Consider the following 25,333-nt stretch of genomic DNA (forward strand, 5'->3'; position numbering starts at 1 on the left):
GTAATTGCTTTCAGTACTGTTGATCACAGTGTGTTGCTTACTCCTTTGTGGTCACAAGCAAGAGTGGGTTGAGCTGTTTTTGAGTGGTTTTGCTCTTTCGTAGCTGAATAGTCCCAAAGAATTGTATTGGGCCATTGCTTATAAATATCAATCTTGTGGAGTACTGCAGGGTTCCAGGTTATTGTCCCTCTTGTTTCAAGTATATGTGAGGCTTGGGAGTAGGGTTCAGTGATGAGACTTGGGCTACAGTGCTTTCAGAATGCTGAGCTCAGCTTTGTCACCATCTTGACTGACCCAGGAGGAGCAGCTGAAAGTTTGTCCCAGTGTCTGATGGAGATTGGGTGCTGGCTGAAGCTTAATCCAGACAAGACAGGTGATTTTGGTAAATGGGAGAAAACAACCAGAAAATTTGGCAGAAGTTATATTTGCTCCTAAAGTTGATGACATTCAGCTGCTATTGATAATCCAAATTTATACTTTGGAGGGTCTGGCTAGACAAATTGCTGCCTTTAGGAGATCAGGTAGTGGCCATGGTGGAGAATGTATTTTACCATCTATGCCTGTCCAGAAGGATACAGCCTTATCTTTTGAATGCAGGTCTTGCTACTATAATCTGTGCCTTTGTGACTTTAAGATTAGACTATTGTGACATCGTCTACTTGGAGCTACATCATGTAAGTTTAGAAGATAGAACTAGTCCAGAAGGTGGTTGGTAAGCAGAGGAATCATGATACCTATTTTCTGATATCTGTATTGGTTACCTGGGAGCTTCTGAATAGATTTTAAGTTATTTTATGTAAATATAAAGTACTAAATTGTCTGGATTATCTGAAACTCCTTTTTTCCTGTGATTATAACACCACATTTTCAGTCAGAGGGGGCACTGAAGCTAGATCCTGCTTGAGAAAATAGAGAGGGGGCTACTGTTCTTCAGAAGGCTCTCGGGCTCTGGTATGTCTTACTGTCGTCCCTGCTTCAAGATAGTGGATGGAAGGCTAATCTAGGCAGTCTCGAGCTGTTTACAAAACAGTGTATTCCCCAACTTCTCTATGAATTAGGGAAATATAGTTATCTTTTATTGATGAGAAAATTGAAGTATGTAATAATGACTTGCCTGTATCACACAGGAAATAATCTGCAATGCTGGGAATAAAGCTAGGGTCTCCTGATGCCAGCTGTGCTTCAACTGCTCTTAGAGCAAATCTGTCACACTGCCGGTAGCCAGTCTGCCCTACCTTCAACCTCAGTGTGAAGATCTTTCAGGTGTCATTCTGAAGCCATGAGTCTGAAGAATAGGCTCTAGTGTGAAGAGAAGATAGTGTGGCTAGGATTAATTTGTGGTCAAACCTTTTCAATGCCATGGTCCAGATGTTGTGTGGCACTCTCAATGTGCCAAATACAGAAATACATGCTCTATAAAATGGCATCCTCAGCAATCCTGTCGAGATTGTCCGTACTGTAGATGGATGATTGCCCGATTTCAGCCCCAGACTTCAATTTTATGCACTCATGGTATCATCTTGTTCACTCACTTCTAGAGTCTACCACTGAAGTTATGGCTGCATGAGCATTTACTGCACAGCAAGCTAGGGAGTAAACCTAGAACACTCTGTCCACGTGGACCCTGCCGCTATGCACTAAAAATGAGTCACTGACATTCTGTTAAAGTAATGTGCAAAGTGTTTGCTTTTAGTGAACAGCAGCAGGGTCCACATGGACACTTAGTGTGTGTCACGCTGGAGTGCTCCAGATTTATACCCCAGCTTGCTGTGCACTGAGTTCTCATATAGAGAAAAAATATAGTATTAGAATATAGAGTACACTCACTAAGTTTGTTACATAATTCTGGACAGGAAATGGGATACAATCTTACTCCAAGGATGATCTCCCGATCATTCTTCACAACTGATAGAAAAGGAAGAAGCAATGTCTTATTAAATCCTTCAAAACCATAAAGTTATAAGACTTTGTCAGAGAAGTGTACAAACATTTTTTTCAAGGTTTTTGATGGAAAATTGGAATCGTGGTAACAAGTTATTCTGCCTTTTGGTGACAGGATATTAAAAATAATACCAATTTTAAAAATACACCTTCAAACTTTTGTAAAATCCTTTTGTAAAATATGTGGCACATACAGGATAGTGTGGCAGGAATTTTTTATTAGCACTCAGCTGGGGTGACTTCACATGTGGCTGCTTCATCCTGAAATGGTGCTTACACACCATGGGGCAGATCCTCAGCCAATGTGTAAATTGTCTAGGTCCATTGAAATCAATTGGCAACTTACACCAACTGGGGATCTACTCCCCTATGCTTTCTCACTCTGTCATGAGACTATGGACATTTTGTGCTGACGGTCTGGATGCCCCCACATGCACTGTACTTGTAATGGTAAGCAGCACTAAGTGAAATGTTCTTTAGGGAACATGCAAGTAGTTTATTCATTTAATAATCATTTAAGATTTTTACATTGTTGGATATGAAATGTACTGCTAGGGTGTCTAGAAGAGTGGGGTTTTTAAGATGAAGGTCCAGATATATCCCTAAATTTCCAATACAAAGGCATGAAAAGATGATTGAACTTTGATGTGGGGATCATTCCTCAGCTTCTAACAATTGAGATCTGTTTCTTAAACATTTATATTTACTCCTTTTAGAGATACTTGGGCCACACTTACCAAACAAAGAATCTGCTATTCCAAAGTTCTTCGAGTGATTGCTCATATGCATTCCAGTTAGGTGTGTGCGCGCCACGTGCACGTTCGTCGGAAGATTTTTACCCTAGCAACACTCGGTGGGTCGGCTGGGCGCCCCCCGGAGTGGCACCGCTATGGCGCCGGATATATACCCCTGCCGACCCATCCGCCCCTCAGTTCCTTCTTACCGCCTGTGTCGGTCGTTGGAACAGTGGAGCGTGGCTTAGCTGACCTCCACTTCCCTAGCTACTCGTAGTTTCTCTCGTTAATTCTGTTTATATAGTTCAGATTTATATAGTTGTAGTTAACTTTATTCGTTTGTAGTATAGTTAGTGTATAGTTCACAGGGGTTCGGGGATTATCCCCTTCCCCGCACCCGGTGCCGGGTACTATGCCCGGTTCACAGGGTTTCAAACCGTGCTCGGCCGGCCATAAGCCGATGCCGACAAGAGATCCTCTCTTAAGTGCCTCGAGGAATCTCATCTAACAGATAAGTGCCGCATTTGTAAGGCCTTTAAGCCGAGAACAAAAGGGGAGCGGGACTTCGTCTCAAGCAGCTCCTAAGAGCGGCAGCTCTTACTCCTCCGCCCTCGGCATCGAGCGCTGGTTAGTCTTCAAGAAGCGCTCCCTCGGCACCGGATCGCCAGTACCGCCAAGGCCTCTCGGCACCGGCCGTAGCCGGCACCGACATCCGCTCGGCACGGATCCCTTTCCTGGAGGATGAAGAGGCACAAGACTCCTGCTGCGTCCGAGCCGCCTGCTCCGCAGCCCGAGCGCTATGCTAAGTCGGACCGCCTGGCACTGATACCTGCTGTGGCACCGACAATATCGGCGCCGTTGCCTCCGGCCACACAAGAGCCATCGAGTCCGGTGCCTGAAAGCTCCCCGGTACGAGCCGTGGTCGAGCTCACTATTAAGCTGCGTCAGAGCCACCTGCTCCGCAGCCCGAGTCCTATACTAAGTTGGACCGCCCGGCTCCGATACCTGCCGCGGCACCGACAATATCGGCACCGTCGCCTCCGGCCATGCAAGAGCCGTCGAGTCCGGTGCCTGAAAGCTCCCCGGTACGAGCCGTGGTCGAGCTCACTATTCCCTCCACACCAGAGACATTTCCACGGCGAGGGAGTTGATTGCAATGACAGCGCCTGCGCTGCCTCAACCCCCGGCACCGCCGGTGCGGGTTATATAGTCGATCGGCAAACCTGTCTTGATCAGATCACTCTGCGTCGGCACCGCAGAGTGGCACCGTTCACGATCGCAGTCCCCCAGATGTTCTCGGTCCTGTCGCCAATCCAGGTGCCGACGCCGTTCGCAGTCCCGGCACCATTCTCCATTTTGGTACCGGTCGTACTTGCGTCACCGATCCCGTAGCCACTCCCGACGTTGAGCCTCGAGATCTCGGTCGACCTCCCGGCACCGCTCCGGTCGCAGGTCCCGTTCTCGCTCCCGGTACCGGTATGCCTCCCGGTACCGATCCCTGGTGCCGCATCGAGCGTCGTCAGCTAGAGACGGAGACTCTGCCAGGGCTTTTCAGCTCCTCCATGGCCATCCAAACATGCATCACTGTCGTCCCGCGTGGGCAGTTCATATGCGCAGGTCTGTGATTCGGATGTGCACACCAGAGTCTTCCAGGTGCCCCAGCCCCAGGACCCTGACCCCCATCAGTGGTCACCCTGTACATTTTGGGCGTGCCATCAGGCCAAAGGCGTACCTGTGATCCCTTCTCGCTCTGTTCCGTCAGAGCACTGGGTACCAGAGGCGTCAGTTAGCCGTCCCCCTCCGACCGGTACGGAGGAAGCCCCGGTTCAACCACCGGACTCCCAGATCCCAAGGATCAGGAGGTCATCCAGGGCCACGAGCCCACACAGGACCCGCTTGTCCCCGGCCTTTCTTCTTCCTCCTCCCCAGATGAGGCGGTGGCAGGAGCGTACTCCTCGGGCCCTCCTCTAATCGACTTGGGGGGGCCCATCAGGACCTCCTGAGATGGGTGGCACTCAATTTGAATCTCCAAGTGGCGGAAGTCTCGGAGATACAGGATCCGGTAGTAGACATTCGGTCGGCTGTCGCCCCCACTAGAGTGGCCTTACCGTTCATTCCGCGGTCAAGGCCAATCCGGATATCATCCGGCAGTCTCCAGCCACTATCCCGCCCGCGGGCAGGGCAGTCGAACACATGTACATGGTATCCTCCAGGGGCTACAGGTACCTATATGTACATCGTCCCCGCCCCCCGCTCCCTTGTCGTCCAGTCCGTCAATGAGACGGAACGCCATGGCCAGCAGGCACCAGCCCCTAAACCCAAGGAGGCTAGGCGAATGGTCTTACTGGGCAGTAAGATGTACTCGGCAGGAGCCCTGCAACTTCGCGTAGCAAACCAGCAGGCCCTGCTTAGCCGCTACTATGGGCGGCGGTGGGCAAATTTACAGAGTCGGTTCCTGAGCACTCCCGTCAAGAGTTTGCTGCCCTCCTGGAATAAAGGAAGAAGCTGGCGAGAGCTTCCCTCCAGGCCTCGTTGGATGCAGCTGACTCCGCTGCCACGACTCTGGCCTCGGGTGTTGCCACGAGGCGCATTTCATGGCTCCAGTTATCGAGCCTTCCCTTGCAGCTGCTGCACACTATACAGGACTTGCCCTTCAATGGTAAAGGCCTGTTCTCCCAAAAAAAACAACAACCTGACCCTAGGCTGCAAAGCCTAAAGGACAGCAAGGTCACCATGCGCTCCCTCTTGGCATGCACACACCGGTGACTCAGCGCTGACCTTTCCGTCCCCAGCCTCACCGCTCTTACCCTGCGCCTAGACAAAGACAGGACTTTGCCAGCGGGCGTGGCTTAGGCGGTCGTAGACGTCAATCAGGACCCCAAAGGAGCCAAAATCAGGCTCCTTCTAACCACCAATGGGGCAAAAGCCTATCCGTCCTCATCCCTCTTAGGGACCCCTCTCACGAGCAATCCCTCTTGCAAGAGGTGCGGACTCTCCTCTCCATCGGAGCTATAGAGGGGGTACCTAAGGACGAAAGGGGCAAAGGGTTCTACTCCCACTAATTCCTAATCCCCTAGGCGAAGGGAGGTCTCAGACCTATTCTAGACTTGCGGGAACTCAACAAGTTCATGATACAGCTGAAGTTCCGCATGGTATCCATGGGGACCGTCATCCCATCCTTGGATTCCGGAGACTGGTATGCCGCCCTCGATATGAAGGGCGCGTATTTTCACGTCGCCATTTCTCCTCCACACAGAAGGTACCTCCGGTTTGTGGCCAACCGTCATCATTTCCAGGCCTGATGATCAATATAGAAAAATCCACTCTGATTCCCACACAGGGAATAGAATTCATTGGGGCCATCCTGGACTCCAGTCTCGCCAGAGCCTGCTTACCTCAGCCTCGGTTTCAGGCAATGGTAACAATTATACAAGGTCTACGGACCTTCCCGACAACTTTGGCTCGCACTTGCCTAGGTTTCCTGAGTCACATGGCTGCCTGCATGTTTGTAACCAAACATGCCAGGCTTCGCCTCCGTCCACTTCAGTCGTGGGTCACCTAGGTGTACCACCCTGGCAGAGAGAGCATACTCATGGTCATCTCGATCCCCCCGAGCATCCTAGGCTCCTTCGACTGGGAGTCGACGCCCTCCCTGGTGTGTCCAGGGATGCTGTTCCATCCACCTCACCCCTCGGGGTCCCTCATGACGGACACCCCATCTCTCGGCTGGGGTGCTCACCTGGGTCAGTCTCGCACTCATGGCCTGCGGTCGGCTCAAGAGCTGGCCTTGCACATCATTGTCCAAGAACTGAGAGCAGTCTGCCTTGTGTACCAGGCATTTCAGCAGCACCTGCAAGGCTGTTGTGTCTCGGTGTTCACGGATAACACAACGGCCATGTATTACATATACAAGTATGGAGGAGCACGGTCCTCCCCTCTTTGCAGAGAGCTATCCAGCTCCGGGACTCCTGCACAGCCCAATCAATAGACCTGGTAGCGTCCTTTCTCCCAGGGGTTCGGAACATTCTGGCGGATCGCCTCAGCAGATCCTTCCTGTCTCACAAGTGGTCGATTCCTCCGGATGTTATCCATTCTGTTTTTCCGGAAGTGGGGCTTTCCCTGCATAGTCCTCTTCGCTCTCGCGGGAACAGAGATAGAGAGAAGTTCTCCTCATTCCAAGGCCTCTCCCCGGGCTCGACCTTGGATGCTTTTCTGATGCTGTGGATGAGCCATCTGCTGTACACATTTCCACCGTTCCCGCTGGTTCACAGGGTCCTGCTAAAACTCTGCAGGGACAGAGCGCACCTGGTCATGATCGCTCCAGCGTGACCCAGGCAGCACTGGTACACCAGGTTGCTACACCTGTCGGTAGCCAACCCGATTCCCCTGCCTCTTTGCCCAGACCTCATAACGCAGGTTCACGGCAAGCTTCACCACCCAGACCTGCAATCCCTGCACCTCACAGCATGGCTGCTGCGTGGCTAAACTGATCCGAGTTACGTTGTTCTGCCTCGGTTCTACAGGATTCTCCTGGGTGGTAGGAAACCTTCCACTCGGTTAACGTATCTGGCCAAGTGGAAGCGTTTCTCCTGCTGCTACAAAACGCACAATGTTTCTTCACCGAGGTCCCGATCCATTCCATCTTGGACTACCTCTGGTCTCTCAAACAGCAGCGCCTGGCGCGGCCATCATTAAGGGTACACTTGGCAGCCATCTCTACCTTCCACCCAGCGGAGAGTGGCCGCTCTGTATTCTTACACCCTGTGGTTTCTAGGTTCCTCAAGGGCTTGGAGCGTTTATACCCCCAAGTTCGCCGCCTCACCAAAACCTGGGTCTTCAACCTGGTTCTAACCAGTTTTATGACTGCCCCATTCGAGCCACTGACAACATGCTCGCTGACATACCTGTCCTGGAAGACAGTTTTTCCTTGTAGCCTTTCCATCGGCCAGACGAGTCTCCGAGCTTCAGGCTCTCACGATGGACCCACGGTATACTGTGTTTCTCAAGGACAAGGGCAGTTGTGACCACGTCCGGCCCTTCCTCCCTAAGGTGCTGTCGGCCTTTCATATCAACCAGGATAGCTTCCTTCCGGTCTTCTTTCCGAAGCCACACTCATCGCGAAGGGAGCAACAATTGCCCTCCCTAGACGTCCGTAGGGCGCTCGCAATCTATATCGAGCGGACAAAGCCCTTTCGTATCGCCCCCAAATCTTCGTCGTACTGGCATACCGGACGAAAGGCCTACCTGTCTCCTCCTAGAGGATTTAATCTTGGATGACGTCGTGCATCCGCACCTCCTGTGATTTGGCCCATGTTCCATCGAGCCACCTTACTGCACATTCCACCAGAGCTCAGGCTTCTCTGCTGCCTTCCTGACTCACATACCCTTCCAGGGGATATGTCGTGCAACTACCTGGTCCTCCGTCCACACCTTTGCCTCATTGGTCCAAGAGTCCAGAGATGATGCAGCCTTTGGCTCAGCAGTTTTGCATTCTGCAACATCTCACTCCGACCCCACCGCCTACGTAAGGCTTGGGAATCACCTAACTGGAATGCATATGAGCAATCACTCGAAGAAGAAAAGACGGTTACTCACCGTTGTAACTGTTGTTCTTCGAGATGTGTTGCTCATATCCATTCCAGACCCGCCCTCCTTCCCCACTGTCGGAGTAGCCGGCAAGAAGGAACTGAGGGGCGGATGGGTCGGCAGGGGTATATATCCGGCGCCATAGCGGCGCCACTCCAGGGGGCGCCCAGCCGACCCACCGAGTGTTGCTAGGGTAAAAATCTTCCGACGAACGTGCACGCGGCGCGCACACACCTAACTGGAATGGATATGAGCAACACATCTCGAAGAACAACAGTTACAACGGTGAGTAACTGTCTTTTATAGGTATGCTGTTAGATTTGCCATGATGGCCATATCTTGAATTTTGGTGTTTCTATGCCTATAAATAGCCTGTCACAAGTAATTGCTGTTCAAGTTAAATGCCTCACTCAGCTGTGCAGCTCACTTTCTGCTCATTGCTCCTTGTGGATTTTGACACAAACTACATAAATACATAAATTTCTTTATTTTAGCAGGCTGCTGGGACACTTTATTGGCAATAGGTTGCTGTTTCTGTCTTTGCCTCAGCAATCTGCCAGAGCACCAGAAGAGAGAGTGGCATTAAGACAGATTAATTTTGCATTTTCTGAGGCCTGCAACCCAGAGGCTTCAGGAAGGTTTTCAGTTTTGTTTGATGTGGTTGTTCTTGCCTGTCAAGAGAGGTCAGTCAAAAAACTGAAAGGTTGGGTTTTTTAATTTGTTTATAAAACTGACCTGACTTCCTACAAAAAGCCTTTCAGAAGTTGGGATGTCTGAGGAAACTACAAGGCACAAATACTTATGTAAAACAATATTTTTTTATTAATATGTAAACCAAATTTTTTAGTGCAGGGCTTCTCTTAGGCACTATAGTGGGGTCTTTTTACAAAAACTGCCCATCTTTCCGGGTGACTGGTGAATTCCTCCTTATTTTAGGGAGACTCAACTAATTTTGGCCTCACATGCAGATTTTGTAAAATCTGGTTTTTGCAAAACATACCTTCTTTAGGTGATATTTCTCTCAGGTAGTTTTCCTGTGTTCTATTTGGTAATGTATCTTTCACATGCCGTTCTAACCTGAAAAGTGGCTCTAAAAACGGCATCACCATGCGTGTCATGTTTCAGTGATTTTCAGCTCCAATTTAAAAATAAAAATATTTTTTCAACTAACAGTAAATTTAACATAGGATCTGAAAGTCAAGATGTTTTTGTTACTTCCCACACACAATACAAATTGTGCAGGCCAAATTATGCCTTTGTTTACATCCATGTCACACCATTATTCTTCAGTGCAGCTTTACACTGTACTACTGATTTAATTTGAAGGCAGTTCAGCTGGGCTGTACAGATGTTAAGGGCATAATTTGGCCTTTGAATATTTTTATGGAAAAGGGAAAGAACACAATTTGGCCTTCAATTCCCCATGGTGAGTTTGCAAAACTAGCAGCGTGATGAAAACAAGTGTGCTTAAACATAGAACCCCAACAGATGGTCAGCATGCTTAAACCAGCCCTTTTCTTCATTCTCTCAATCTTTACCCTCTCCAATATGTCTGAATATTCAAACTGTAGAAGGGGGGCCTTTGAGTCGCAGCAGGATTTTTCTTCCTCATTAAACTGACTTGAGACTGCCTGCTTTCAAGAAGTATACACAGCATTGAGAATTAAGAAAATTAATTCCAAACTGGGGACTCCAATAGGGATCTCTCTTTTTTGTTTGTTTGTTTTATTATTGTTGTTTTTAAATGAAAAATCTTAAGGGGGAATAACTTCCTAGAATACCATTGAATATTAATAGGTTCACTCTGTGAACCTGTAAACGAGTCATATTGCAGTTTTTTGTAAAGATTCGATAAGCATCAGGGTTTCAATTTACTGAAGTTATATCAGTGCTCTTAAAAAAAGCATAATAATCTATTACTTTCCATGTAGTCCCTGTGGTAGCAGGATTAATTTAATGGATTAATGATTTAGCTTCCAGTGGCAAATCCACATCCAAAGATCATAAATGTATGCACACTACTCTAAGATGCCACATATAATAAATCAAACATTCCTTTCCTATGTATTAGTCATATGACACTTCTGGTTTAGCATCTCTTCCCTAGGCCCTGTCATGTAAAGTTCTTCAGTAACCTTTTGATGGTGTTGAACCTTTAAGGGAAACCCTTGAATGAAACTATTACAAAAATTTGAATGTTAAGTTCAGCTATCCTCTCATTAGAAGAAACAGCCCCCTTTCGTTCGTTTTGTAACTTTAAGCTTAAAAACTGCTTCTCCTCCTAGTCCCATCGAATTGAGTTTGAAGATTAATTTCTCCAACCAGTAGGAATAGTTAATTGGTTAATCTGCTGGTTAATGCATCCTAACAATCATAGGTGAAAAACCTGAGACTAATTTTAAAGGTGTAGACTGATGGAATTCAAAACAAATTTTCCTTCCAGATTATTTTCAAATGTGCCTGATAGTTTACACAGTGTCTCTTAAATCCACTCCTTATCTCTGGGTACATTAGAAACTTGTTTCTTGATACTGCCTTGGAACTGTGGACCATAAATACCATTACTACAATGCTTAATATATGGTGTAACTTCATCTGAGTATAGGAGTAAATTTATTATCTGTCTAGGTGTTCATGCTACACCCATCACCATGGCATCCACCCACATTTCTTTGGTGGACTAATGAAACAGAGGAGGGAGAAACCTCTGTAGTTAAAAAGTGTTTGAGTCTGACCACTTCCTAACACAGGGCTGTCAAACTTACTTAGAGAGGGCCAAGTTTCATATTTAATTATGATCCATGGTCTGGAATATAAACTCAAGACTTTGTATTCCCTTCAGTCTGCAGCATTTTCAGCCACTGATGTTAATGGGAGAGCACAAAGAACAAGGGAAAAATACAGTCTTTCGGTAGTAATTTAAGGCTTGTTACTTGAGTCCTTTATTGTCACGTTCAACATTGTTACTTCTCCCCTTGGGCCACCGCTAGCTACCTCTGTCCTCTCTTTCTTCCCCACTGTCTTTTCATTATCTCCCTCTTCCCTGATTGTTATAAGGGCATGTCTACACTGCCCACGTTACAGCACAGCCATGGCAGTGCTGAGACGTGGGCAGTGTAGTCACGCTTTATTGTTGCGGGAGAGCTCTCCCGGCAATTAAAAATAACCACCCCGAATGAGGGTTAGTAGCTTTATCGCTGGGAGCGATAGAACGACTAAAGTTTTAGCACTGAAAGTGGCAGTGTAGACACAGCCTAAGTCATCTTTGTTCTCTCCTCTGCATTTCCTTCACTGCAGCAATTCTCATCACCTTAAGGGCTTCACATCTCTTCCATCATTTCATCTGCTAAAATGATTAAATAGTTAATGCTGACATCGAGCTTCCTAGTTGGCACTTTAGGTAGTTCTCCACCCTCAGTGGTACTATATTGGGCTGTCTGCAGACTCAGGCAGACATCCATATGTTGGTTTACGCTAACTTTCACATTTGGAAGACTTTCTTCGCAACCATGAAATCTAAACACTTCAACAAAATCAAAGCTGAGATTTGGGAAAATATGAAAGTCATGTGAACCACATAAATATCCATCATGTAAGCTGGATCCAGATGATAGGTCATATATTTGACAGCCTTGTACTAACATCTTGGTTTTGGGGCTAGAGAGGAAGGGAAACATTTTTGGAAATGTACTTTACAAGAAAAGGATCAGGATTTGCTGAAGGTGCGTATATAAATGAGAAATATGAAAGGACATCAAAATTGTGAGGCTGGGTAAAAGGAAGGCTAGGGTAGGTACACTGGTAGAGAAGTAGTATGAGATAATGTCTAAATCGGTGAGCTTATTGAGTTTGAGGGGATGGTAGGGAGATATTAGAGATGACTTTATTGATTGTTTACAAGTCTAAGATGTAACTTGTCAAGCAGTTTGTTAGCAATTCCCCTTAATTCTCCCCCACACTAATTTTAGAAGCAAGATTCAGGGCTTGGAGCCTTTCCTCTGCTTCTACAAATTGGCAGGATAGCAGAGAAAATAAGCTACTGGGACAATCTGTGTTTCATAGACCTATATTGACTATGCAGACTATAGTTCTCACTTCATTGATGTCAACACTTAGGGCTAGAAAAATTCACTCTCCAGTCTGGTGTATAGGTAACTTTTCTGAGAGAGCCTGGAGAGCCTGAGCCATCAATTTCTGCAGAATTTTTTTTTTAAAAGGTGAAGTCTGTAGCCTTTATGGTTGCAAAGTTAATCTTCCAATGTGAACTGAAATTAAATTGATGTAGTGTTCTCTTTTAGACTCTGCAGACAGCTCCAGTGCTGCTTAAACTTTGAAAAGCAGCAACAGACCAAAACCAAGAATACTACTACTATTCAGAACCTTGTAGTCAAGTAGGAAAACTGTCAATGTCAGTCTGATGCTTCTGCAGCTGCTTTGGAAAGACAGTGAGAAACAGCAGAAGCAGGCACTAGTTATTGTGAGGGAGGAGGACCCTAGACAGTCTGGAGGAGATGTGGAATAATGAAGATCCACCCTTCATAGCAAAGGGAAGGCTTTTAATATTAAGAGAGCAGGCAAAGTTTTTCTCTATTCCAGTAGCTAGAGTGTATGAGGCTTCTCATTTATCAGGCATCTGCTAGCCAGAAGTTGATACAAAAGATGGAGTCCTCAGGTAGAATCAAGGGTAGAGAGCTCTAGTGGAAATCCCTGTCGCTGGGTGTGGCAAGGTGACTGCTTCTTACAAAGGTGTAGCTTCTGGGTCTCATTAACGAAGGGGTCTTCCTGTGTAAACCCTCCCACCCAAAAGATTTCATGTTTTATCTCTGACTAATACATGGCCTACCTTTTTGATCCATGTCTTATTCAGTATTCTAACTCTGGATATGTAATACATGCTCTGAAGACTCTCATTTCTCCTTTGTGTAATAACCAGAAATTAATAGCTGTTCCCATTTTAAATTCCCATGTGATTTCAGAAGGACTGGGATGGCCAAGCTTGATTAGCTTTGTTTGATTTCGCACCTGGGGAGACTTTCAGAGATCTCGATATGGTTGAGGTTCATAACATATTGGACTCAGTGTAAAATAGTCAAAATGGTTTGGTATGTATTTTACCAGAATCAGGAACCTAATTTCCTCAGTAGTGTCTACAGGATAATAAATAATATGCAAAAGTTAAATCATACACATTGCAAGGCAACACAACACGAATTGTGTGGTAGGAAGGATGGCTTTGTTAATGCATTGGGCTTAGGAGGTTCTGCTTCATCCTCTGTTACACAACTTCTGATGTCATTGGCTAATTATATTTAATCTCTCCATGTCTCAGTTACATCATATGAATGTTGTGTGTTTAAATTTATTAACACTGGTATGGTTGAAGAGTGTAACAAGTGCAAATGATTGTTACACTAACATTAATTTACAATTAACATTGATTTCTTTAAAATTTGTGCTGTGGAATGTCTTTCAAAAAACTGGCTCTGCCCACATCTGTGTTTAGAATATACAAAAACCTTTAACAACCTCCTGATCTGGATATTGCAAACAGTGGATTAAGCATAGATGATCTTTACATAGACATAAATATAAACATGGAATGGATGTTTTCAGATATTTACAGCCTTGTCTTCTAAGCATTTGTGTAAAACTGTCTTGTGGATCTGATGTCTACTATGTACCTTATGAGAGCCATGATAACGTCAGTATACCAATTGTAACAGCAGAAATTGAGGACAAACCTAAACTAATTTTGAGCAGATTTTGTTGAATACATTTGTGATACAAATAAAATATATATATAAATGTAGCTAGGTGTAGCAGTATTGCCTAATACATGATGAGAGCATAACTCTTTATCAGCTATGGAGTACAGTTATCAAACTAGAACAGAAAGCCTTGACGCGCGCGCGCACACTCTCTCTCTCGAAAGACCCAAAATAGGTCATGCTGACTAGTTAGTAATGTTCAACACAAAAACTGAGATGACTTACAAACCGGGGAGTGGATGAGGAGGGAGGAAAATGCCCTATACGCTGCCTGTTTCTCCCCAAGTAATAGAAAATACACTCCCACTGAATCACCAACAGAAAACTCTAGAATAAAGCTTTTATAATTAGAGATAAGAAATAGGGAATGTCTCTGCATAAATCAAATGGATTTGTCAGCCTTCCCTTAATTGTACTGAGAGAAAATGCAGAAGGAGATAGCATTTGGGGCAGCTTCATTTTTTCCCACATTTGGAACACTCTTTATGGGCAGGAAGTATTTATAGCCCTTTTTCTTGGAAAGCATAGATACTCTGCTAAAACTCATCACCAAATAAAATTGACTGAATATACAGTTAAACTTTTTTCTCTGATTCAAACAGTTGGTAATCAGCTCGTTCCAAAAATGTGTGGTGGTTTTTTAAATTGTGTGAAGTTCCAGCTCCTGGAATAGAGTGATTAGGTGAGAATCATAACTTTTTTTTTCTTTTCAAGAAGTTAAGTTTCTAGCCCTTATGGTTGCAATGGAAAACTTGAAATGTAACCCTAAAGGTTTGGAAACTAGAGGACAAATAAAATGAAACCATTTATTTTTGAAAAGTCTCAAGATTTTTGGATGCTTTGGCTTGCCAATACTAAAACTGTTGCATTGGGACTTTCTCTATACAAATGCATTAGCACCCTAGTCACTCCATCTCCAATACAAGTCTGGTATATCATGGTATAAATTATACATCCATATTGGTATCCAATATGTCTCTTACATGGTTTGTATTAGGAATAACAGATATCAGATCACTGGAAGCATGGATATTTCTAGGAATTGTATTCTTATGGATTATTGATGTTCATATTGATATCATGTCTCCAACTTTCCTCAGGTCAGAGTGTGGCTTCTCTGTACTGAACAGTTTGTAGATGTTGGAAACCATATGATCAGATTTACTTGTGCTATTTCTGGGTTGGGTGAACAGAAATGTTGCCTAAAAATTTTCATTTCTTTCTTCCTGCAACCTCTTAAGTGCAGATATCTTTACATCTGATGATCCAAATTCACTGTGTACCTTCTACTCCTAGTGGCCAGGTAGCCACATGACAATGTGTAGTAATTGTTGGTAGTCTTAGCATGAATAATTCAATTTTGTATTAAAATATAGAGAATTATACTTCTAACAATAACAAATTAATCATTAAGAATACTGAGAGTATGAATTTCTGATTTGACTGTTAAAAATATCAGACACTAAAAGTAGACCTAGCAAATTTGCAGAAGGGACATGGATGCCCATTAGAATTATGAACCTGTGAATTAACAAATGAAGAAAAGAACGCTTACCACATTTTATTTAGATTTTATAGTTCAGAATATTCTAGTAGTGCAGTATAGTTTATAAAAATAGAAGTCATAGTAATATTAAATCTTACTCTAGCATCTGCCATTAACTCTTTGAGATGGAGAGAGCGCCTGTTTTTATACAGCGTATACAGTATGTAGATTAGCAAGGTTCCAGTGAAACTGTTCCCTCAAGAAGAAAATACAATACCACGTGAAAAAAGCTCTACATTAATCTAATTTTCCTCTTGTCAAAGGTGCTCAATAGGTATAGTATCTGGTTCCAATTGTGAGGATGCCTTGCCTGATGCCAATAGCATCACATTTGAAAATTAGTCACAGCAGAGATTGAGAGAGAGAGCTTATACCCTCCATTCATGGACTAAAAAGCATCAACTCCATAATTCACTTTGCACTATCTGTGACTCCGCAATGTTGAGTCTTACCTCACCTGCACCTCTGCATATTATTGCTGTGTTGTTGGATGGATAAAACAGAAAGAACTTCTTATATTATTGGCAGGCCACTTAATAAAAATATATTTTAAAACCATTTCCTTCTGCATTTCAATATCAAAACAAGCAGCTATATGGGGGAGAGAAGGTTAAAATTTTTTGTCTTGTTTCAGCCCTAATAGTCAGATTTAATATTTAGATTCTTGTAAGCACTTGTAATAAGCACTGAAATCATATCTTATGGACCTAAATTCCCCCCTCCCCTCCGCCCCCAAGTCATGAAGGAAGAAGTATGCACCTCAGCATCTGTTACACACAAGTTGATTTGAAGGCTTCCCCCACCCCCTTCCCTGAAGAAGAGGGTATAAGGGAATAGAGCGACCAAATACCAAATGTAGCAGAAAGACCATTTTACTAGAGCTGGTCAAAAAATGCCAATTTTTCACAGGAAATTTTGTGAATATATGAATTGAATGGTGTTTGTGCATCGGATATTAGCAACAATTAATTTTTAAACGATTACTAATAAGAATTAAACAATTAATTTTGCTGTACGGTTAAAATCAGATTGACTAAAAAGGCCTGCTCCCAAGAGGAGAGAATTAATTTTCATTGTTTAGGCATCAAGTATTCTGGATTGGGGACCCCCCCACACACCTTTGTATTTGTCCAAGTCACAGGTTTATTGGCAAGAATATGAACTTTGGTATGAATAGCTTTTGCACTTACTCCTGAAAACCAAGATGAAGGTTTAAGATCTTTTTAAGAATGCACTAGACTTTTGGATTCGCTCAGGGAATGAACACTCAACACAGCATTAACAGATAAGTAATTAATTTTTTAACTTCCATATATTTTTATGATGTTTAGCAAATATTAGATATAAACTTTATATTGTGATTTACAATGTCTCTTGTCTTTTTCTAGATACAAACGTTCCAGTTCAGGATAGGTAAGCACTCTTCTCTTTTCTCAATAGCAGAACACCTCTACTCCGATATAACGCTGTCCTCAGGAGCCAAAAAATCTTACTGCGTTATAGGTGAAACTGCGTTATATCGAACTTGCTTTGATCTGCTGGAGTGCGCAGCCCTTCCCCCTCCCCCCAAGCACTGCTTTACTGCATTATATCCGAATTTGTGTTATATCAGGTCGCGTTATATCGGGGTAGAGGTGTACTAGTTTCACAGAACATAACTTTGCTTAGTTGAAGCTCGTCTTTTTCTTTTTTCTGCAGTCCCTCCAAAGTTTACCATACTTCTCATGCAAACCATTAGTACATATTTTTCATTGCAATTATAATATGCACTTATATTATATTTACTCAATTTATGAATTCAAATATCTCAGCGTGTTATGTTCCTTTATAATATTTCCCTCTCATGTCTCAGAAATGTTTTATGTTTCTGTTGCCAGACTGATTTCTGTTGTAGATACCAGGAATGAATTTTGTCCTAATCTATAACAGGTTCAGAACAGTCTTTTAATGCATGGGTATATTATACCTAAAAGTCCACTGTTTTTTAATGTAACTTTCTCCTTTAATTTGCAGCATTCCGGTCTGATGTTTTCTTACCACTTCATGCCTCATCCTTTAAGAGTGGCCTATCCGGATCCTCTGGTTCCTGTTTCTGCCTGTATCAAGATTTTCTTTGGTTCTGTTTCCCCACATTCCCAGAGATCTCTTCTGCATCTTTTAGGCTTTGACTACTTATGTTTTGCTCTTCACTTGTTTTCCCAAGTTTTATTGTGGTTCCATCAATGGTTTCCCATGTAGCACTGACAGTTCTGATGTTCCTGTGTGGTCCTTGCTAGTGAAAAATTTTCCTTCATGGAAGCTTCCCTGGAGTACAAGTCGCACTTCTTAAATTGTTTTCCTGGACCTAACTACCCCTATTTAAATTTTTATTACGGTTCTTTACAGTATAAGCTTTAAATAGATATTTAGAGAGAAAATGAAAGATACATGTTTAACTGTTCTATTAAAAATTAGATGGGCACAGAGTGCTTTCTAAGAAGATACAGTGGGGAAAAATAGCAAATATATTGCTACAAAAAGGAATTATCTTAAAGGAGGACACTCAGGATTTGTGAGATGTTTGATCCACCCCTTTTTCCTATTATTGACATCCCGTCACATTCCCAAGCCACTTGTAGGATTTCTTTTTCATGAAGCAATTTTTTGTGGCCTATGAGTGATCTTAAGTAGCCATTCTCTGCCAGAGTGCTGAACTGGTTGACCCTTCCCAATCTACAGTATTAAAGAAGACTAAGTAGACTAACTTTAAAGGTATTCCATTTTCTGATAGAGAGCTCTTTAAAAACGCTGTCCTGAAATTTTTTTACAAATCCCTTAAGTTTTTGTATAGGTTTTTTTGTTTGTTTATTAAAGCTCTTTACAGTTATCCGGTTTCTCTCCTGCTAACTGACCACTGAAAAACACTGCACACAAGAGTGCTCAAATGCATGAAGTATACAAACTAGGGGAGGGGACCCTTTTGATTAGTGATCTTTGGTGTTCTTGTTACAGTAGTTACATAATTTGTAAATATTTTAAAGTTTAACATTTCTAAGATTGTTATAGCGCTAAGAATTTTAAAAAAATTAAATGTTTTGTATTCCAGTCTCTCACTCTGGTGTTACATAAGTAATAATACTTTGATGTGTTTAAAACCCAGAATTTTGAGACATTTCCAGACTTCTAGGGAAGAGAATAACAGTTTGTGTGCTTTATTTCTCCTATGAATGGATTTTGTGTGTGTGTGTGTGTGTGTGTGTGTGTACGTGGAGGATGTGGGTGGGGCCTGTTCTGGTACTATCCCATTGTTCATCAATTGTAAGGTTCTCCATGTTAATACATTATAAGGACATGTATTCCTTTTTGTGAATCTAAAATAAAATTATAAAGCACCTATTGTGTGAAATTTGAATCATTTTAATTTATTTTAATATAACCTGTCATCAGCACTTGCACAATTAGCATGTAAAATGTGCCTTAATGTTTAGGATATAGGTTTGGTGTTACTAGGTGCTACAAACCTCTTCTTGATTGCTGATATTTTCCTGGAAATAATGTTACTATCCTTAACTGTTAGAAGTTTTCTGCTGCATGGAAAACTTAACTTTTGTACCTGTCAGTAATGCAGAAGTATATATATATAATAGTACACTGACAGTAATCTGTAATTTAAAAAAAACCCAGCAAAACACACTATACTGTTTATGGCCTCGTATTTAAACTTAAACGTTGTTAAAATTAGCATTTGCTAAGCTTACTTTATCACTAATAATACTTCTTTGTATTTCAGGGAAATGAGGCAAGCTATCCTTTGGAAATGTGCTCGCACTGTAAGTGGATTCTTTTTTTATGTTATATTGTTTTGTGTGTGTGTGTGTGACCTGAAGTATAGTGTCAGTCCCGGGATATTAGAGAGACAAGGGGGTGAGGTAATAATCTTTTATGCTCCTTTTCTCACCAACAGAATTTGTTGCAATAAAAAATATTACCTCACCCACCTTGACTGACTGACTTTTTTCCCTTGTGTGAAAGGCTTGATAAAATCTTTCCTTCTGATTCTTTGTTGTTCGCTCATATTTTGTCTTAATCAGGGCGGGGACTCTGTGCTTGTACAATGCCTATCGTAATAGAACTCCAGTCGTGACCATAATATGCATGCTAAATAATAATTTGGCTGGTCAAGATAACCAAGCATAGAGAAATTATTTTCCAGTTATATTTCTCACTAAGTGAAAAGCGACTTTAAAAAAAGGCCTCTATGCTAGTGTCTTTAACATATTACAAGAAATTCTTCTTCTTTGAGTGGTAGTACGCATGTTTCCACTCAGGTGTCTGTGTGCCTAGCCTAGCTATACCGATAGGGGCTGTGCTCACACTCTGGCCTCTTAGCCACACCCTTGCTTATTTAAGGGCAGTGCTGCCCAACCCCATCAGTTGCTTCTCATTGCCCATGGCTTGAGTTGGAGTGCTCAGTGCAGTTTTTATGTAACGTTTTGTTTCGCAGTGTCATCTGTGATTGATTTATATATATATATATATATATATAAATAAATATTTTTGGGGTGTAGAAGAGTTAGTTGCAGTTGATTTAGGTTTAGTTAGTTAGGATTTGCCTGGTGTGGTTCCCCCACTGGTGTTTAAACACTGCCCGTCGTGTGGAGTAATTATCCCCAGTAGTGATTCCCACACTCTCACTGTTTGTTGTCCATTTGGGAAGGGCACATTAAAGAAAGGTGCTTCATCTGCAAGAAGAGAATGTTGGTGGCCAGAGACTTGCGCTTGAAGCAGTATCTTCTGAAGCAGGCCATGAGGTCATCTGTTGGCACTGGGCACCTCCATAGATCATCAGGCCCTCCAGAAGGCATCTAAGCCCGCAAGGGTGCTGGTTTGGCCAGTTTTGGATTCCTCTTCTGGGAGGAAGAGAGACAGTTCTCCTTCCTCTGGTCCTTCTAGAAAAAGATCTACAGTGGACTGGGGCCATTCCAAAGCTAAGAGAGATTCCTCCTCCTAAGGTGCGTGCTGACCAGCACTGTGATTGATCTGATACATGAGCGAGAGCAGGGCCATTTACCTGCTTTCTGCTAGTGAGGCGAGTAAGCGGGCTCAGTATCAGTCACTCTAGTACCATTTGTGGGACTTCTGTTGAGTTTGGCACTGATCACATGGGTGTGGGCACCAACTGTTTCCATGCAAGTGGCATATCAGGCAGCATTGGACTTGCTTCCCTGTTTGTTCCTGACTCTGCACTAGTTCAGAAATATTCAGTTGTGGTGGTTTCTTCTGTGTCCCTGGCACTGTTTGGATTGGTTGCAGACTTGTTGTTATTGTTGGCACTATCTTCTGTGCCTTTTCCAGTTCAGGGTGCAGAGTTGATATCTCATGCCCTTTTGGTACTGAGAGGCTTGTCAGTGCAGGTGCTGTCTTTGGTGCTGTGATGACTGGTGCACGCTCCATCTGTGGGACTGATGCTAGCTTTGATTTCAATACCAACATCTGCTCTGGTACCAAGTGTGAGTATGAGGTCCTATAAGTGCTTGACTGCTTTACCTTTGTTGGTACTGATGCATCCTGTGTTCTGGACTTCAGATGAGGCTGGATACTTACTGGGCCTCCCAGGGGGAGGCTCCTCTATTGCCTGTGGACTACTTGGAATGTTCTTCAGGGTTTGGCTCAGAGGTGTCTTCCTCCTCTCCCTCACCTTCTCGATATCATTTTTGAAAGTTATTAAGACCTTGTGGGGATGACCATTAGCACTGAGATCAATACTGCTCCCATAGCAGGGATAGCTTGGAACCCCTGGGATGTTGTGTAATAGGCGAGGTCTTGATCCTATCCTTACTCCAGAATGAGGTCACTTACTCTGCTGATAGCCTCCCCTCCTGAACCCTCCAACACTGCAGCCACAGATGCGGGTTGTTGTTCCTGCTGAACTGGTTCAGCCCGAACCATTGTTACAGGCACCACAGGAGATGCAGTTGGCTCAGCTTCCTTCCTCCTCTTCATCACCAGACAACTCTGTGGTGCCAGATTTCTTCCTCCCCTGTACCGGAGGATTTTAAAAGGTGTCAGGACCTCCTAAAGTGCATGGCTTCAGCCTTGAGTGTATAGGGTGTTTGTTCAGGTTGCTGGATATTCTCCAGTACTCAGTTTTAGGGAGAGTGGTTCTCTCCATAAATGAAGTGATCTTGGAACCTGGAATCTTGGAAGACGCTATGGAACACCCAGTGTCCTTACCACCTACAGCGAGGCATACTCATAAAACAGTGCATAGGTACACAGTATGTCTTGAGTGCTTGTTCTTGCATCCACTGCCTTACTCTTGCCATAAAGGCAAGTAATGAGAGGTTAAGACAAGGGAGATAAGGTCACCAAAGGACAAGGACTCTAAAAGATGGGACTTTTGCGGAGGAAAAATGATTCTACTTCATCCTTACAAATCCGCATTGCCCAAGTATGACTCTGTAACTTGAGAAGCTATGGCAAAAATTACAGGTCATTTGCCAGAATCTTCCAGGGAAGAGTTGAAAGTTTTTGTTGCAGAAGGCCATCTAGTGGTAAAGACATCACAACAGTCAGCTTTGGACATGGTGGATGCTTCTAGAGTTATGGCCTCTGCAATCATGAAGACTTGTACAGCAGAACTCTGATATAGCTCCTGATGTCCAACAGACAGTTGAGGACTGACTTACCTGTTGATGGTAGATTTTTGTTTTTGGACAAAACTTACAAAATGCTACATTCCTTTAAGGACTTTTGAGCTACATTGCATTCATTTGATGTTTTTAACCTGGCAATAAAGAGGCGTCACTTCACGGGGCAACAGTAGCAATATCACTTCAACAGCTCTTTAAGTTGAATTATCCCTCTAAACAGCAGGATTTCTCCAGAAAGGGAGACGAGTCATGTAGGAGAAGGTCTTGTGGTCCCAATTTCAACCAGTCAGCCTGTCCTTCATTAGTGTTGTGCAAGCAGTGAACTGGACAGGCTCTCCATGGTAGACATTCCAGTCATCAAGCTTTAAGTCATTTTTCTCTTGTTTGGGAACAGACTATCCCACTTCTACAGGTTAGAGTCACTAACGACGGACAAGTGTTAATCACTGTTGGACTGGGTTATGTTGTTCAATTCCTGTTCGGTCCCCCTTTCAGAGTCCCCCCATGTGAGTCTCAGCGCCTGCAGCAGGTTCAGGCTCTCTAGGCTTCGGGAGCCATAGAGGAGGTTCCCTTTCAGAACTGAGGAAAGGAATCTACTCTTGGTAATTCCTCATTCTCAAGCCCAAGGGAAGGATGAGACCTATCCTCAGTCTCCATTGTCTTAACAAGTACATCAAAAACAAGATTCTGCATGGTTACCCTAGCTCAGTGGTACTCAGACCTCAATGGTTCAGGAGCTAAATTAGCAATCAACATTACCCAAAAGAGCCACAGTAGTGTGAATTCATTGTTTCATTTACTACATGACTATATTATTCTCACAGCAAATAAGTTAATAACTTCGTGCAAGTTGATAACTTAGTTGGTTAATAACATAGCAAAAGTATCCTGATGGGTTAATAAATCACGAAGTATTTTAATATCATGTGCTGCAAAGAGCCGCTTGCGGCTCACAAGCCTTAGTCCCTATCACTGCCCTAGCAACTGTTCTCCCTGCATTGAATCACGACTAGTTTGCCACCAACCATCTTCAGGATGCTTACTTCTGCGTGTCGATTTTACCAAGGCACAGGAGGTTTCTGAGGTTTATGGTGACAGGTCAGTATTATCAATACACAATGCTTCCCTTTGCCCTGTCCTTTGGCTATTTACCAAATGCATAATGGTAATAGCAGTGTGCCTCAGAAAAAGAGGACTTCATGTCTTTCCGTATCTGAACAATTTGTTAGTGAGGGGCAAGTACAGAGACCAAGTAATCGATCATGTCCAGTACACATTGCATCTTTTGATTGTCTGGGTCTGATTTTTGAACAAAGGGAGATCAGCATTAATACCAACATGTAAAATCAAGCTCATTGGGACCCTACTAATCTCTACAAGTTTGAGGCTGTTTCTGCTGAACAAACTGTTTCAAGCAGTTCGTCGCCTGTGCCTGTCTCCATTCCCACCCTCCAATTACAATATGTGTATGTCTGAGATTGCTAGGCCACATGGGGGCATGCATTTCTGTGGTCCAGCACACAACTGGTTTGTCTCCCTCGATCTTCAGGACTTTTACTTCCATGTGGTGATTTTTCCCAAGGCACAACAGGTTTTTGGGCTGCTTGAAGTTGGTATATCATCTGAATTGTTAGTCACTGGATGGCCTAGTGGGAATGCCACCACTGCCCATCTTTGAGTTCTTAGAGAGGTAGACGGATCAGATCAATATGGGTGAGGGTGTCCCTTTCCCCATCCTTCTCCAGTCAGGACCATAGGTACAGATGCCTCCATGATAGTTGGGAAGTGCATCTGAGGACATTGAAGGTTCAAGGTTTGTGGACAGAACAGGAAGCTTCCTTTCATATCAATATTCTGAAGCTTTGAGCCATTTATAATGTGTGCAGAACTTTTCAAGCACAGCTAAATGATACAGTGGTACATACAGTCATCAACAACATCTCCACAATGTATTATATGTACGGCCCTAACAAAATGTGTCCTGGACTGTGAAATCTGGTCTTGTGCTTTTACCCTATACTATACAGATTTCACAGGGGAGACCAGCATTTCTCAAATTGGGGATCCTGATCCAAAAGGGAGTTACATGGGGGTCACAAGGTTATTTTAAGGAAGTTGCCACCCTGACTTATGCACTGCGTCAGAGCTGGGTGGCTGAAGAGTGGTGGCTGCTGACTGGGGGCCCAGCTCTGCAGACAGCAGCGCACACGTAAAGGTGGCAGTACCATACTGTGCCATCCTTACTTCTGTGCTACTGCTGGCGGCGGCTCTGCCTTCAGAGCTGGGCTCCCAGTCAGCAACAGCCGCTCTCCACCTGCCCAGCTCTGAAGGCAGCTAACGCAAGCAGCAGCACAGAAGTAAGGGTAGCAGTGCTGCAACCCCCCGCCCTCCACCCCCGACCCTCCCACAATTCCTTTTTGGGTCAGGATCCCTATAATTGCAGCACCATGGAATTTCAGATTTAAATAGCCAAAATCATGAAATCTATTATTTTAAAATTCCTATGACCATGAAATTGACCAAAATGGACCATAGGTTCCTAATTATATGAACAAGCAGGGAGGAGCCTGCTTCAACTAGCTTTGTCAGGCGGCAATACAATTTTGGCAGTTTGGCATCAAGAAGAGCATCATTCCCACAACTGTTGACTTATCAGTGGTCCAGAATCACTTGGACGATCACCTCAACAGGAATTTCTCCCAGAATCACAAATTGTCTCTGAAAACCAGTGTGCTGATGTCTGTCTTTGTCAGCTACCGACCTGTTCGTAATGAAAGATAAGAAGTGCCATCAGTTTTGCTCTCAAGTGGGTCTCAGTCCAGGCTCCTTGTCCAACGCCATGTAGCTGACTTGGGAATGGGCACTGATGTATATCTTTCCCCCGATCCTACACATTCCTCAGCTTATTCTCAAACTAATGCCAAACTAATTTTCGTTGCCCCAGCATGGCCAAGACAGTGTTGGTTCTCCAACCTCTTCAGTCTATTGGTTTGACCCTCCCTCACAAATATCTGTTCCTCTTTATCCTGGCCTGAGCAGAAGCTACTAAAACTTAATACTAGCTTATACTTTGTGAAAATTTTATTTGAATCAGGATATATCAGGATATCAACATGAAGAAAATCT

General features: G+C 43.7%; 1 protein-coding gene across 1 annotated transcript in view; it reads left to right on the forward strand.

Annotated features, from left to right (window-relative positions):
• DNAAF10 (dynein axonemal assembly factor 10) overlaps nucleotides 1-25,333 on the forward strand; it is a 117,148-nt gene that overhangs the window by 33,235 nt on the left and 58,580 nt on the right. Inside the window, exon 2 of the mRNA XM_045010347.1 lies at nucleotides 19,345-19,384. Within this exon, the coding sequence (XP_044866282.1) occupies nucleotides 19,345-19,384 (40 nt within the window). The remainder of the gene's footprint in view (nucleotides 1-19,344; nucleotides 19,385-25,333) is intronic.

This window comes from Mauremys mutica, chromosome 3 (assembly GCF_020497125.1).
Source record: "Mauremys mutica isolate MM-2020 ecotype Southern chromosome 3, ASM2049712v1, whole genome shotgun sequence".
NCBI lineage: Eukaryota > Metazoa > Chordata > Testudines > Geoemydidae > Mauremys > Mauremys mutica.